Below are 15,608 nucleotides of genomic sequence, written 5' to 3' on the forward strand. Positions count from 1 at the left end.
GTGCACAACTATTTCAGGAAATTCCTGAACTTCTTCAAGCCAAGTGCATTCAAACTGCTAAAAACATACAGACCTCAGAGCTGAAAGAAGGCATCAAAGGCAAGAGCAGCTGATGACCAGCACTCTGAAGGTACCAGTTACTGTCTGGGATGCAGCTAAGTACTGACCCTGAGCTGTCAAGCAGCCTGTTGAGACATAACGGATTTACCAGGGAGCTCTGCACCCAGAGAGTCCCAGCCTCAGTGGTTTCTGAGCTCCCTCCAGCTGAAAAGCTTTAGCCACTAGTGACCTACAAATCACAGTCTATCAAAAGCATGATTTTCAGTGTGCACTAACATTAGTATAGCATATTCAGTTTAGATACTCTTTCTTTCCTATCAAGTGTTAACAGTCCTGAGTAACATGTGATTTAACAGCCTTAGTTCAGGCTTGTGAAGTGTTAAAAAATTTCTTCAATGTACATATTCTACAAAAATTTTCGTAACAGTGGTACTGTTTCAACGCATTTAACAACAGTATTTTCAAAAGATTGCTCTAGATGTTGCTGACAAGTAAAAGCCTGTCCAGAGCTAAAAGGGAATGCAGTGCTAACATCCTGGCTAGAGAATCTTTGTTTTCACTCCAGCAGGGGTGAATAGGCACACACATGCACATGTATACAATAAAGAGGCTATTCTAGACAAACTACAATGCTAAAAACCATTGGTGCATCTGAAGAAATACTTAGCAAATGCAGCAAAGTGCCTGAGCATGTTCCTCAGGTGTCACCTGTCAGGACACTGCACAGCTGTAACTGTTCTCACCAGCTCATACCAGGCAATGACATATAACCCTCAAGACAAAGTCTTGTATACATAATATGTCCCTGGATGGCTTCATGGGCTTAAAAGGAACAAACTGTTATTGACATCTGGAATATTTCAGGTTTCACACATAGCCAATTTTGTGACCAGGACTAAGATTGAGGAGAAAATGTATGTCATTTACTTAAATATCATTTAGAAGCAACAAAAGATTAATCTCCTCAAAATTCATCATGAGCAACTAAATCCAATTGAAAAAGTGAGGTAGCTGGATTCTGTGAATTATTTACATTACAAAATAATCTGTCTACAGAAAATGAACTGCATTTATGACTTATTTCTTTTTTCCTCAGACAAAATGATGTCTAACAAAAGATAACATGATGCTATAGGTGGTTTCAGAATGGAAGAAATGCTCAGTAAGCTCATGATAATGAGTACACTTACAGCATAGTTCATGCAAACTTCACACACTCAAATTCTAAGATGTACCAGTTAGTGAACAACATGAATTAGTAACTCATGCAGCTGTACAGTACACAGAAAGCTAAACATACTTACCCAGTGGTATGCTATCTAGGTCTGTGTAATAACAGCAACAAGGAAACAAAAGCAACACTCCAATCAAAACATATCCATTTATAAAGAGAAATAAAACAAAAGTACCCAAATGTAACCTACAGTTCTCCTTAATACTGTCTCACGAGAAGTAGAATAGATGCCGTAGCAGACATACAATGCCACTTTGAAAATCACTAACAAATGATGATTGAACAGAATTACGTTTAGAATTTCACACTGAAAAAATCAAAATCATATGAAATTGTAAAAGCAGTCTTTTATAAAAGCAAGAGGTGAAGTATTTGAATTTTAAAGCCTCAAGATGCTTCTTAATTTCCTACATTTCACTGCTGAGTAGATATACTTAAATATGACACACATGCATATCAATTGTGAAACAATTAAAATTTGATATGCTAAAATACAGCATCTATTCAGAAAAGAAACAACCTAGAATGCCCAGTACAGCATGCATGAAAGGCAAACATGACATGCAGCTGTCTGCTCGGAATATAAGATGACAAAACTACCTTGCAAAGCATGACCCAGTAAAGCGTCGAGTTCAGGATTCAACTCTGCTTTCTCTTTCAGCATATGAAACAGCAGCTGGTTTTGAGTAGCACTAGTAATTTCTGTCTGCTTAAGACGCCCCTCAAGAACTTTAATCTGAGCTTCTTTCTGAGCTGCTTGGAGCCCCTAAAAGAGAAGACAAGCATGTGACACATGTACACACTGTTATAAAGTGCCAAATACTCATTTCGAAAACATCATATCCCAAAGTTTTACAAAATGCCCATCTTGCACTACTCAAGAGCCAAAGCCTGACCAAATCATGCCATGCAACAATATATTATCCTATCTTGAAATTTATTTTTAAAATGGATCGTGTTTTTAAGAAAGCTGCTGTGCCATTCTTATTAAAACAAACAAACAGAAAAAAATATCCTGGGCACTACCTTGGAGCTTATTGAAAAATATGGAAAGACAGTATTTATTTGATTACTAATTACCTCATATTGTTCTTATAACAGCACTAGTTTTGTGTTTGTTTGTTTGTTTTTAGAGAGTGAAGTGGACTCCTGGGGATTCAAAAAGAGGTAACAACCTGAAGGGGATGAAGAATCCCAAGGGCTTCCACTCAGAACCAGTGCAACTCATTAGTGTTGACCTGCTTTGCTTTGATTGTGTTTACTTTCCATAGTCATACATTCAAATTAACCAACCTTTGCCAACCTTTATCAGCTCTGTTCATGATACATGAAATAGTCTTGGTGCACACACATTTCATTTGTTGCATTACCTTATTAATACCCATCGTGAGGAAGTGATCAAGCAAATATCGAGCTTCTGTCAAAGTGCAAGCATTAATCACTGCCGTTACATCCAAGGTCTCTCCTTCTTCCTACAGATGCACCAATAAAAACAGACAGGTGTGAGAAAAAAAATAAAGGCTTTTTCTAATACTACCACAATCACAGAAAACAGAAACAGTGAGAATGCTGCAACATGACTCAACCACTAAACCATGCCTCACAGTTCCATACTTTTATTTCTTTTTCTCCAAATTATCCCCAAACTCCCTCATGATACAGATTCTGCAACCTTCCAGGTCTCTTGCAATGCTTTCATTTCTTTCCTATTAGAATGTTCTCGGTAGCCTCTAACTCAGAGCCCTTCTTTCTACACGGTAAGCTATTCACAGTGGATACGGACATGAGTGCATTTCTTTAATCTCTGCAGCCTTTGTATATTCGAAGACTTTTCCCACTAGTCTTTTCATCAATCTTCTGATTACTCTCAGTTAGTATTAAGCATTCTGGTACCCTTGGGAATAATGAAATCTTTTGTGTTCACTCCCGTTTTACTGGTAGTTTAAAGTTCAGTAACCTCACACCATGCTGTCCAAAAATCAAGAAACCCTGATACGAATAAACCAGTAAAAGCTGCTGGTGATGTAACATGCATTAAGGCACAAATCAGCCCAATGTGGCAGATGGAGAACTCAGAAACTGCTATATAAAAAAAGAATAGGTGTTACAGTTCAGACTTCATACCACCATGCATTCAGAGATTTAAGAACCTCTCTGGAGTGTTCTTCATAATGGATCATGTACAGTGCTAGGCACATTTCACATTTGGATTTCACTGCTTTTGATAACATCCAAGTTCCTACATCAATCATAATAGCAATTTAATAAAAGGAAATTGTCTGCCTAAAAAGACTATCTCAAGTAACTTTTCCTGAAAAGCCTCCTTGATTATACTGTTCTGTAATGGAAAATTCACAAAAATCCAATAGGCAAAAAAAGAATTTACATAGGTGATGACATACAAAATTGCTTACATATATTTGAAGCATACAAAAACAGTTCAACAGAGCAGAAGTGTTAACAACTGCTGAAAGAGAACACAACGTCGTAACCTTTGACTCCACCAAAACAGAAAGCATCCGTTTTGATGTTTAAACACCTTACAGTATTTAACTTGCATTACAACATGAACGTCAAGATTCGTATCTTGAAGTCCAGGTGTATAAAGAGCCTTCACTTCAGACTTCACTTACTTGTAGATCCTTGTTCAATAACCGCACAATTAAAATAAAATTCATTTCTAAATAAGCATGTTTTCAAGGCTGCTTATTTTCTGCCTTTCCATTATTTAAATTAATATTTGACCTACCTTTGCTTCTTCCATTTGCATAATGTTTGCTTGGCAGTCAGAAATGCTGTCATTAATGTAGTCTATATTTGCACTTAGTGATTCCATTTCTTCATTTATGTTCTGGACATTTCTATCTGCTTCACTGCCACCTCCATCCTTGATGAGCTTCTCCCTTTTCTTTGAAAGTTTCTCTCTTCTTCTTGTAAGTTCTTCACGTTGCTGTTTTCCACGAAGACAAAATATTACATAAAAAGTAATTATTAAACACTTAAGACATCAAAGTACCATCTTTATGTTTTCGTTTCCTTTTTAAATTTAACTAACACATCATTATTTCTATAGGAAGACAGGAATTCTACGCTTAAGTATATTAATATATTTACACATTAACCCATTAATGTGTTTTTAATCCTTGTTAAGCACAGAAACCCCATCATCCAAATGCTTACTAAAGGTAAAAGTTTCTTCATTGACTGCAAGGATTTCAAGTTCACTGCTTATACCAACATCACAGCAACACATTTACAACAAATATAAACACAGTACTCTCTTTATAGTCAATACGACCGCATAGCTCATGGTCCATAGTAGCTCACTCACCGTAAGTAACCTATTCATATCTGCCTCCATATTGGAGATGGTCATCCTCTGCATAATGATATCAGTGACTCTGCGTTCAAGTAACTGCCATTTCATTCTGGCTGCCCTTGAGGAGTAAACTCTGTTTGTCACTGCTTTCCGCTGATATTTCTTTCTGTGGTAAATTCAGGAGAAATATACAGCTAAGGATAAAGTAGTTCAGATTTGAACACGGAAACAATCAGGTCAGAATATTTGTAATTGGCAATTTAATGCAAGATTTCCTGCTGTTTGTCATTGCTCTAGACACCCATTTGCACCCCATACCAAACTCTACTATACTCTTCATATATAGCATTTGGAAAAAAAAAACATATCAACCACTGGCATCTTAGATGATGCAAAATTGAAATTAAATGACAGCTAAAAATCATTCCTCGTTTAAAAAGTAAACATGATTCAAACTGCAGTGGAAAATCATCAGTAAAACTAATATAGTAAGCAGTGTTTTCGAACAAGATTGCAATCTTAATTTAAGCATTACAGGTCTTGGAGCAACAAGGATGTTCCTTTAAAAACAGAAAAACCAGATTTTGAAATTCTGGTGCAATTTATCCTTTTATATTGTTTGACATTGTTCCACACCCAAGTCCACAACATTGAAATTACATTTGATAATGGTAAAACACCCTTTTAAGAGCATTACATGACAGTAGTTTGAAAAATACCAACAACTGAAATAAGTACTATCACAAGAATATCTGCTATGAAGTCCATGCAATTTTCAGTTCTCTTAAGAAAGTTCTAAAGAGTTTCAATCCTTACCCTGTTCCATTTGTTGCAGTAACAGATAATGCTTGAACCCTCGCAACAGGAATTCTCATCTTCTGCTGTGCAGCTGTTTTTGAACCATCGTGCTCAACTGATGAGCTAGAACTTGGTTCTTGAATAGGATGTTCAGGCAGACTCAGCTTGCGGCTCACTTTTCCTGCCACTTTATCAGACAGAGGCCTGACTTGCCGACGAAGGGCTGTGACCTGAAACGAGTGCAAAGACACCGTTACCTCTGCCTGAATCTACATTCAAAGTTGCAGCAATAAAACATCTTCTGTTGTCTAAGATGTGCTACTGTTTTATGACAATACCTCTTCAGTTTTGCGACGTAAGATAACTTCTTGATTTCTTTTCTGAGCTTCCAGAAGCTTGAGCTGGTGCTGTGGAAGAAAGACAAACAGCACGATACTTTCTCCATTTTCTGTTACAAGAAATTTACTATACATATAAAATATAATTAAAAAAAAAAGAAAAAAAATTCACACTCAACTAAGTTTGCAAAAGTACTGTGAAATGACTCAACAAGTCACAATGGTCTCTTGGTCTTTCTACGACAGAATGAAAATAAGTGTTTCAATAAAATTACTCTCTATCAAAAAGGATACCTTCACCAAAGAAGGCAGTAGCAATGGTTTTGTAAAGATTCACTGATAAAATAACACTGATACACAGTCAGTATGTCTTTTGTTTTCTGTTGCACTTATCACTTGAAACTAGGAACCGAGTGATCACAGAAGTCAAACCAAATTATGTGTATTTTGACTTGCAAAAATATCCAGGTAGTGCCAGCCTCAACGAATGCATATTCTTGGGGCATATTCAAATTGATGCACATCTCAATGGCAGCCACTTATTCCAAATGCAAGTTCTTTATCTGTTAAATCACCTCTCGTTTGCGTTGCTCCTTTTTAAGCTGTGCAATCTCTCTATTTCTTCTTGATTCAGTCATTCTAGCTTTCTCCTGCTCTTCTTTCATTTGTTTCATCAAGCGAACCTGTAAAGAAGTCATCACTTAGACAAGCCATTTGCACTGAAGAGCTATTCCCTGCCCCCATTTATATGAAAAGTTTTTTCCAAACTGCCATCTTGCAGCATATTACATGCTTTTAGCAATTTACTTCTATCTGTCTTTTTCACTCACAGCTGAGTAACAGGTAATAAGCAGCACAAGCAGCTCTGCATGTTTGATGCAGTAATTTCCATTAATTAAACCTAAAAGGGCTCCCCACACATTCATGCATGCACAGGAATAGCCCAGTCTTTATATCTTTTCTGTTTTCGGTCCTTTGAGCAGCTGACAGCAAGAACAGAGTTATCCAGTGGATAATGCACAGGTAATCTTAACTCATTTTCCAGTGAACCAGCAGTCATTGCCTGACACTTCAACATACTGAAACATACCTTGGTTTTCTTCATCTCTGTCACCTCCTGCTGTAGTTTCTTCAGTTGCTTTTCATACTGAGACTGATTTTTAAGCAATCGTGCATGTTCCTTCTGTGCTGTTTGAAGTCTCTGAAGTTCTTTATTCATGGCTTGAAGTTTCTTTTCATATTCTGACTTGATTTTTTTTGCCTTTTCTTCTGAATAAGTCTCTACCGAACCTAGAGCAAAAGAGAGTTCTTAATCTTCTTTTGTTTAAGAGAGTTTTACTTTGCCACAGCAGATGACTTTCCTCTGCTTTTAGCATTTTTGGCAATATGCTTGACAATTTTAATTTATATCTAGCTCCTGTCACATGCACTGTTTGAATGCACTGAAAAACAGATATCCAAATATCTGAAGACAGATGCACACATCTGTGTTCACACATGTGCACAAGCTGGTAAGATTATTCAACCAGATCCCAAAAGCTATCATGCCTAGTATCCCCTTCTGAGCTGATCAAAAGGGAAGGTCTAAGGAAGAATAAGGGAATAGTGAAAGCATATTATGTACGTAACAATAAAGCATATATAGTATACTTTTAGTATGAAACAGTCAAAACAGATCAACAAAAAACATCTCCCCCAGTACTCTCCCCAAATTTTAACTTATCTGTGTCTTGTGACTTCCTGTGCCACAGATCATTTTTCATCTTAACACTACCACATATTAAAAAGCTTGGTCTGTAAAACACCTCTGCAAGACTGCTTTGATTCTCATTCTTAGTTCATGAGAGTCAAAAGAAAGGGGGATGGTTGGAGTTAGAGAAAACTTTTAATTCAGGTACTATCTCAAGAACTATGTTAAAAAGAAAATGAGAGCTCCCAGAAAACTGAAATCAAACACCTGTCAGTAGCAGCTACTCCCACCAACCCCCAAAAATCTCTCTCACCATTCGGTAGCAACTATAAAGAGCAAAGTATGATCCACTTGCATTATCAATAAGAAATAGTTTATACTTCCCCACAATTTCACATTTGTGAATGGAAGCAAGGATGTTAGAAACAATTCAACTTGCAGATCTCACACTTCTCATTTTAAATAAATGTGTACATCTTACCCAAGTTTTGAAGAACTTGATCTCTTTCAAGTTGAGTGTCTCGAATCTTATGCTGTAGCATCATCAGTTTCTCCTCATATTGTTTTTTCAGTGTTTGCAGTCTTCGCTGGCTGTTCTCTAGCTCATCTATCAGTTTCTGCTTAATGGCTATTTCACAGGTGATATTTGCCAAGTCAGCTTGATAATTTTCTGAAATGAAAAGATTTGGATAATTAAAAATGAAGATTCATGTTAATGCAACAGTTTTAACCACATAAATATGGATTCCTCCTGTAATGTCTGGGTCATTTCCTGGCATGTAATTTTACATATGAGAATTTCACACAAAATACAATGCAGCAAGCAAAACCAATATCTGCAAATCATGGCAAAGTCATTCCTTTAAACACTCTCTGTTCTAGAAATGGGAAAGAGGGAAGGAAATATATCTTTTGCTGGAACACAGTTGTTCAGCTCTTTTAATTCTTTGCATTTAAATCTCAACAGCGATCTGTCTTTCCCCATAGGAAGTTACACAGGCTGTGAGACTTCAGTTGCTGCAGGGCTACAGAATAACTTTCATTCAGAAACCCACCAGGTTATAAAAGGAAAGTTTGCCTGCTTGCAGACTCCAACGGGAGGACTTCCTTTCTCTAGCTTTTGGAAAAATGTTGTCAAAATCCTAAGAGAGCTGCAGTATTTATGAAGGTGGAATGAGGGAGGGAATGAGAAGAGTTAGAGGAAAAAGTAAAGAAGAAGAATTAATCTCCACACAAGGCTTGTACATTAATTTCTTCGGTCATTCGGGTTTTTGGTTTGTTTTTTTGTTTTTGTTTTAGATTATGTGCTCCAAAACTAATTTGTAAATTGTGGATTTATTTCAGGTTCTTCAACTGTTGCTAATTGCTTATGGGACACTGAAACAAGCAGGAATCAACAGCCCTGATCTGCCTATTTGGCCCAACTCATGAGTGAATTGTTGGTAATACTCACTCCCACTTTAACAATCCTAGTTTGCACGCCACAAGTACAGCAGCTGTTGATGCTTCTACATGAATAGCCACAACATCTGCAAAGTGATGAAGGTTGATGGACTTCCAGCATTTCAAAATTAAATTTTACTCTCTCCCAAATTAGCCAAATGGGTGTTATCAATTGGTGATTAGTCCTGAGTTACAAAAACAACCTAGGACTTTCACTTCATATATTTTAACTAAAGAAGAAACGCCTTATTAAGCGCTTGATGGCTTTGGTTTAATTGTAAAGCCAGTAAAGAGACACTCAATCAGATGTATGTTTTAGCACCATAACCAAAAAGAATTCACTGGACATGCAGTCAACAAAGCATTATGAACAGCATTGACAACATACTATCTTCTCTACCAAACAAACTAAAAGAACAAACACACACACACAAAAAGCAAAGAATGGCACAAAGTATTTATACCAAAAAATCTGTAGAAATATTGCACTGACATTACCTTTCTCATCAGAGTCAGAATCTGACTCATCTGAGCTTTCAACAACTTCCATGTCATCTTCATCCTCATCATCTTCCTCTTCTTCATCTTCATGATCACTTACTTCCTGAATTTCCTCCTACAAAACGTAGAGTGGAAAGACATTAAAACACATCCACACTTTTCCATCCACTATTCACTTCCTACAATCATTGGGAAGCAGCAACATTCCCTTCATTCATTCCTAATTTTCTTTCAACTACCATATAAGTCAGTACACATGCAATAAACAAATCAACACATGTACTTCTAAATACTTACTGCTTCCAATTCATTATTTGCTCTCTCTGAAGTGCCTTTTTCATCTCTCTTCTCCTGCTCATTATCTGTGTTGTCATCTTTAACACTAGTAAAAAAGGCATAGACAAAATATTCACAAACCAAAATAGCAAGTGCTTCCCATCCCCCAATACAGTAAGTTTTAATTCAAAATAAAAAATAAAAAAAAAGTGTATTTAGACAAAGCACACCTGTAGTGCATGGGTAAAACTCAACTTCCAAGCTCTTATAGAAAGCAAAAATAATGCTTTGCTCTTAATTTTGGTTTGCACAGTAACATCAATGAGCATTACATTGTTTTAGACTGTATCACATGACTGGGACAATCAAAATATAAATGTTTGTAAACCACAGCAGTACTCTTTTTGCATGGAAGTTGTAGCATACCCAAAACAGCTTTTACTAAACAAAGAGAATATTATGTGCAAGTACAATATACATTATAGATACAGATAAGTGCACTCAAGCATTTTCTCTTAAGGTTTATGCATAATATTTCCTAACTTTACATGCTATAACTGCTCTTTGGATCAGTTGCCTACTTAGACATCAAGGGAATGCTCAAAATAGGCTTTAATACAACAAAAACAGTTTAGAAAAACTGAATTGTTGTTTATGTCTCAAAAAGAAACTTTCCTAACAATTAAGATTATATTTTAGTATATGTCCATGCTTCTGCTTTTCAGATCATGTTTCAAAACTTGTTTAATTGACAAGTACCTTCACACCGTTTCCTCTCTTGAGGATTTGGACTGTAACCATAATGAGGGCTCATGCAAATTGCAGCAGTTTGTTTTGGTGTATTACCCATCAGGATGGCTTTTTTAACTATTAAGTGCATAGCTGAGATACCACATGCAAATGTTAAAATTCTAAAATTGACAGCACTCTGCAAATTGTCCTCTGGAACTACACATGCAAAATGCAAATGATTCTCAATAGAAAGGAAACTGTGACAGAACAGGGCTAGACACAATAGGGAGTAATAACTACAAATGTGGCTGGGATCACGTAAGGTAGATTCTACTTCATCCAATTTCAATTGCATAATGCTGGGATGAGTTATGTGCTGTCACTGATCAGGCATATTCATCTCCCTCTACTGACATCAAAAGGAGCTCAGATGAGAGATATAACTGACAAATCCAGTACTCAAGTGCAGTGACAAGAAACATTCAGTAGATTCGAGAGACTACTCAAATCTAAAAGCCATCTTTAAATAAAAGAACTCTACTCTGAAAAGTGCTAATTAAGAGACACACTGCTTCTGTGCATATTCTTTTTTTTTTTTTCTTCTTACTGTTTTTGAAACTGACCAACACTAGATGGCACCCCCTGTCCCACTCCCCAGCAGTAGGGCAGAGCCCAGCTGCAGCTGACCACATGTGGGCAGAGTGCCCTCACTTGGGCCCCTATTTGTACAGAAAACAAACACCAGACAAGGAACACTGAGACATGCAATCTCATTTCCACAGATTCTCATCTCACACAGCCCACGACACATTCTGGTTTATGATGGACAGCAAGCCTAAATGTTAACAGTTCCAGTTGCAATCTTCGTGCACAGTGGAAAAAAAAAACAACTCAGGTTCCTTACTCCCGCAGACTCAGGGAGTCTGGAAGTACAGGGCTCACCGTTAGAGAACTTGCTCTGCCTAATGAATGGGAGAAGCAGGAGGAAGGAGAGCCAGCAGCTCCACCAGGCAGAACCACACTGCTCAATGGGTGTTCTACTGATCTGTGGGTTCACATCATCACTCTACACGAATCCAGTGTGGGGTTTTTTGGATCAAAATAGATTGCTGAAAAGCAAAAGCTCCTTCACATGCTTTTAACAACAGCATATTTCTCTTTCTAAGCCTTCAACATAACTATTCTCTGTGACTATCTAATGTATCTACTACCTTGGCTGAAAATGAGTTGAAAGAATGGTCAAGATTTCAGTAATGCAATTTCAATTAATAAATAAAACCAAAGGGACTGTGAGTAGAATTAACTGAAGTGCAAAGGCCCAAACTCACGTGCTAAAATTATTAAGTTGCTATATAACCTGCTATAACATTTCATATGATATGAGCTACAGTACCTTCCTCCTGCCTTTCATCCCATATAGGCCAGGCCATGCAAGAAAGAAAACTACCAAGTTCTACAGCGATTCCCAAAGGCATCACCATCCCACAACTGCTTGCAATCCCAAAGTCAACCTCAATTCCACAATAGATTTCTTCCTATTAAGGCACTTGCTGAAAGCCAAAACACAGGATAGAATTTTGAAAAGACAAATGAACTACTCCTGAGGTTAAGAATCTACCCAACTTCTTTCCTTGTATGGCAACCAGTTAATCAAAATGACAGTTAATTAAAAACCTGGGAAATATTCCAACCTTCTTTCTTCTTGACTGCTTTCCTCAAGTTTCTGTAGCCTTCAAAAGCACGAGGTACAGTATTGGAAGGCCAAGTCAATGAAGGACAAACCAGACAGTGAAAAGCGAAAGTGGTAAGAAGGTAAAAAAAAAAAAAATGATATATGAGCTTGTGGCGTTTAAAACAAAATTAAAAAAAATACTGTCAAAAGACAACAAGTAGTAAAAAGGCAATACATTTTGAACAGTAGGAAAGTAAATAGAAAACAAAGCAGCAGCATTTGTAGGTTAACTAATCTGTCACTGTCAACAATTAGAAATTCAAGTTATACTGGTAAAAGAAGTTTGTAAATATTTCACTTTGAGAATTACTCATAATGTGAATTCAAAAATTTCACTTCTAAAAAGAAAACAAACAAAACCAAAGAAATATCTATATTTTTTTCCTTTTAAAATTAGCAAGTAAAACACTGAAAAATTCAATAGGTGCTGCCACTGAACTGAAGTTCCTCAGCAACATCTCAGGACAATTTTTTTTTTTTTTTTTGTAATAATACTCTAAATATATTCTGAATATAATTCTAATGGTTTTGAACTGCAATTATTTATTTTGTTTAGAGTTCTGTTATTTGCTTTTAAGTAAGAAGAGAATTGCTTTTTTTTTCTGGGATTCAGAAGTACATTCCAGTGATTGCTTGTTATTAAAAAAAAAAAAAAAAGCAATCCAAAGCAATGAGATGGACAAAAAGTTAGTATTTTCACTTGCACTTTATGATCCTTAACAAAGGGCAGTGTAGCCATAAAGAAGTGTCTGGATGACTTAAGTATAGAGATGACAAATTAAATTCTTCATGTTCTCACAATGAGCAAGCTTTGAGTGTGAACCCTTCTACTTGACACTGCCAGCTACCTTCATTCAGTGCCAGCTAGGAGCTAACATGCAGAAACCTGTGTAATTTTATCACTAATTTAGTTTAATAAAGGTTAAGGAAGTCAAAAGACAACAGTCAAAAAAGGTTACAAAATGTGTAAAGTTGACTAACAACTGAAAGAGACATGGGAGATTTGCTGTGGGACTTCAAGTGAGTAGGTCACACAGTTTGTGAAGTATGTGTCAATACTTCAGTAGTCAAAACATTACTGGAGTGTAAACTGTTTCCAACAATCTTGGTGATACATGCTTATTAAAGGCTACAGATATGAAGCAGTACATACCTGACTGACTCTTAGATCTTCAGGCTACTTGTGAACAATTTATATAAGCTGCATGTACTTAAAACGATGCATCTTTAATCAATCACACTGATTCTTATGCAGAAAATGAGCAGCTCAAGATAGGCAGTAGGGGCAGAGCTACTAATTTTACCAATCCCATTTTCATAGGAAAATGCTAGCTAGGCATCTTTAAGATAATATCAATCCTACAGAGGAGTAGTATGGTAAAAGCAGCTAAATGCCATAGGAAACAGAAGTAGAGCAAAGAATATCTGACAAACTACAGGGTAAATTGCCACTTTGTGATACATCAGCATATCCATTTCCAACACCTGGAATTCTGGTAGAGTAAAAATTTACAATAATATATCCCAAAAATAGACTTTATATTTCGTGTTTTAGATAGAAACAATCTGCAAATGCACCATCTCTCAAATTCTAACTCTTAGCATTTGTGGGATTTTTTTCCTGACACATGCAACTCAGAAAAATAAAACGATTTAACAGCCTGCAGATGGGCCAACCCTTATCTGTACTTAAGAGTGTGTTCTATAAAACAGGAACATAAGATCCATTTTGAAATGTAGGCTGGGCTATCAAAAAGGGTCTTTAAAATTAAATCCTCCTTTGTTTCTATAAGGCACAGTTTATTGCAAGGAGTCCTCACCCTTGGGTCAGACCACTGGGCTATCCCATTGACAAGATTACTGTCCTGGTGTAAGCAGAACTGCTCAAAGACACTTCTTTCAGAAAAAGACCAAAATTAACACCTACCTCTTTTATTTACTCATGTAGAAGCTTCCAAATGTTTTTGTATTCTTTTACTTTGGGGTGGGGGGGAAATGTCTTTTTTGTGCCCTTTTTTTGGTTTGGGTATTTTTTTATTTTTTAAGAAGTTAAGGTCTCCTACAGAACACGCTATTACTCAGTGTATCCAGTACTTTTTATCAGTTTTCTGGTCACAGTCTTGTCAACAACCACCAAATACTCAGACACCAATTGAACAACTGGGGCTCTAAGCACGTATGTAACGCATGCTTAATTTTATATTTTAAAAACATACAAAAGCAGATCTTGTTCAGTATATTAAAGAACATAGAGGCAAGAAGATTCTGCTGCTTTCTTTTAATACTTTTACCTCCTCTTCAAATTCCTACAAATGTAACACACAAAATCAAATTAAATACCCATGAAACAGCACCCTGAAAAAATGAGATGCAAAATATAATTTAGTTATCATTAAAAGGAGTGCTTTCCACAAGTATCAGACATCTGTATGATGTATGGATTTATGGGTAAGATTCCATGCTGCAGATCTCACTAACACAAAGCTACTTTATATTTATACTACATTTCTGGTTTGTTAAATTTACTGTTAACTTGCAGATAATAAATTAGAAGCATTAAGAATTGCAAGGAAAAAGGAAAGATGTGTAATAGAATCAAAGTCTTGGAGCACACAGATTCTTGCTGTACTACCTGCTATCTGAAGAGGTATTTATACCAATGTCTATGAGCATTTTAGTAGATGAGGAATTGAACAACAAAAAACAGCAAAGCATGACAATGCAGAAAAGTAGGAAATCTCAAATAAAAAACATTAACAAAAGCAGAAGGTAGAGAAAGCAAAAGAAGCCATTCCAGGAGCTACCAAAGAATTCCCAGCTATTCAGAATATCTTTTCTTTGATACATGGAAGGAAAAAAAATCATAATTTTTGTTCTTGAAAACTCTTTTTGAATTTCATATGCTTACAAAGTTAGGGGGAGCACCTGTGCTTTTACAAGTTATTCACAAGTTGTGAATAACTATGACATAAGAAAAAAAAATTACTACATAAGGAACATTTATTCTACAAACACCACATATTCCTTTGGAAGAAACGATCCAAGAGGAAAACATCTATTCATTTGAAATATAAAAGAGTTCGTAGAAAAACTAGTTTAGGAACCAAACCCAAACACCAACAACAGACAAATTCTGAACTGTCAAAGTTTAAAAAATAAAAATAAAACACACACTTCTTGACTAATACAAAGGAACAAAACTATTATTCATACACCACCTTTTTTTCTTCTTTCTTTCTTTTTTTTTCAGCTTTTCTAGATCTTTTTTGGCTATATCTAGAATTTCCAGTGTCTCTTTTTCTGAAGAAAGCATAGAAAATGCTGATGGTCCACCAAAGTATGTGGATCTTGTTGAAGCTCTTGACAAGTTGCGTCGAAGATTTTCATTAACCGCTTCACTTTCTAATAATTTCGCCCTTAAAAAAAAAAGAATTGAATATATCTCTTTAGTTTTTGCAATTGTAATGCATTATCTTCACTTTTAA

General features: G+C 36.1%; 1 protein-coding gene across 8 annotated transcripts in view; it reads right to left on the minus strand.

Annotated features, from left to right (window-relative positions):
- The window catches only part of KIF21A (kinesin family member 21A), an 86,102-nt gene that overhangs the window by 24,073 nt on the left and 46,421 nt on the right, over positions 1–15,608 (minus strand). For 4 of the 8 annotated variants that reach the window (XM_065743571.1, XM_065743578.1, XM_065743577.1 and 1 more), the window contains exons 11-24: positions 15,342–15,539; positions 12,083–12,121; positions 9,681–9,765; positions 9,381–9,498; positions 7,921–8,109; positions 6,840–7,039; positions 6,325–6,432; positions 5,750–5,818; positions 5,430–5,641; positions 4,626–4,779; positions 4,044–4,244; positions 2,665–2,766; positions 1,895–2,060; positions 1,365–1,385 (exon numbers count right to left, since the gene is read on the minus strand). In XM_065743571.1, the coding sequence (XP_065599643.1) occupies positions 1,365–1,385; positions 1,895–2,060; positions 2,665–2,766; positions 4,044–4,244; positions 4,626–4,779; positions 5,430–5,641; positions 5,750–5,818; positions 6,325–6,432; positions 6,840–7,039; positions 7,921–8,109; positions 9,381–9,498; positions 9,681–9,765; positions 12,083–12,121; positions 15,342–15,539 (1,862 nt within the window). The remainder of the gene's footprint in view (positions 1–1,364; positions 1,386–1,894; positions 2,061–2,664; positions 2,767–4,043; positions 4,245–4,625; positions 4,780–5,429; positions 5,642–5,749; positions 5,819–6,324; positions 6,433–6,839; positions 7,040–7,920; positions 8,110–9,380; positions 9,499–9,680; positions 9,766–12,082; positions 12,122–15,341; positions 15,540–15,608) is intronic. The other 4 variants (XM_065743575.1, XM_065743579.1, XM_065743572.1 and 1 more) reach the window with 3 other exon arrangements.

The sequence above is a fragment of the Cyrtonyx montezumae genome, unplaced genomic scaffold, assembly GCF_038088225.1.
Source record: "Cyrtonyx montezumae isolate F1298 unplaced genomic scaffold, pur_monq_1.0 scaffold_3, whole genome shotgun sequence".
Classification (NCBI taxonomy): domain Eukaryota; kingdom Metazoa; phylum Chordata; class Aves; order Galliformes; family Odontophoridae; genus Cyrtonyx; species Cyrtonyx montezumae.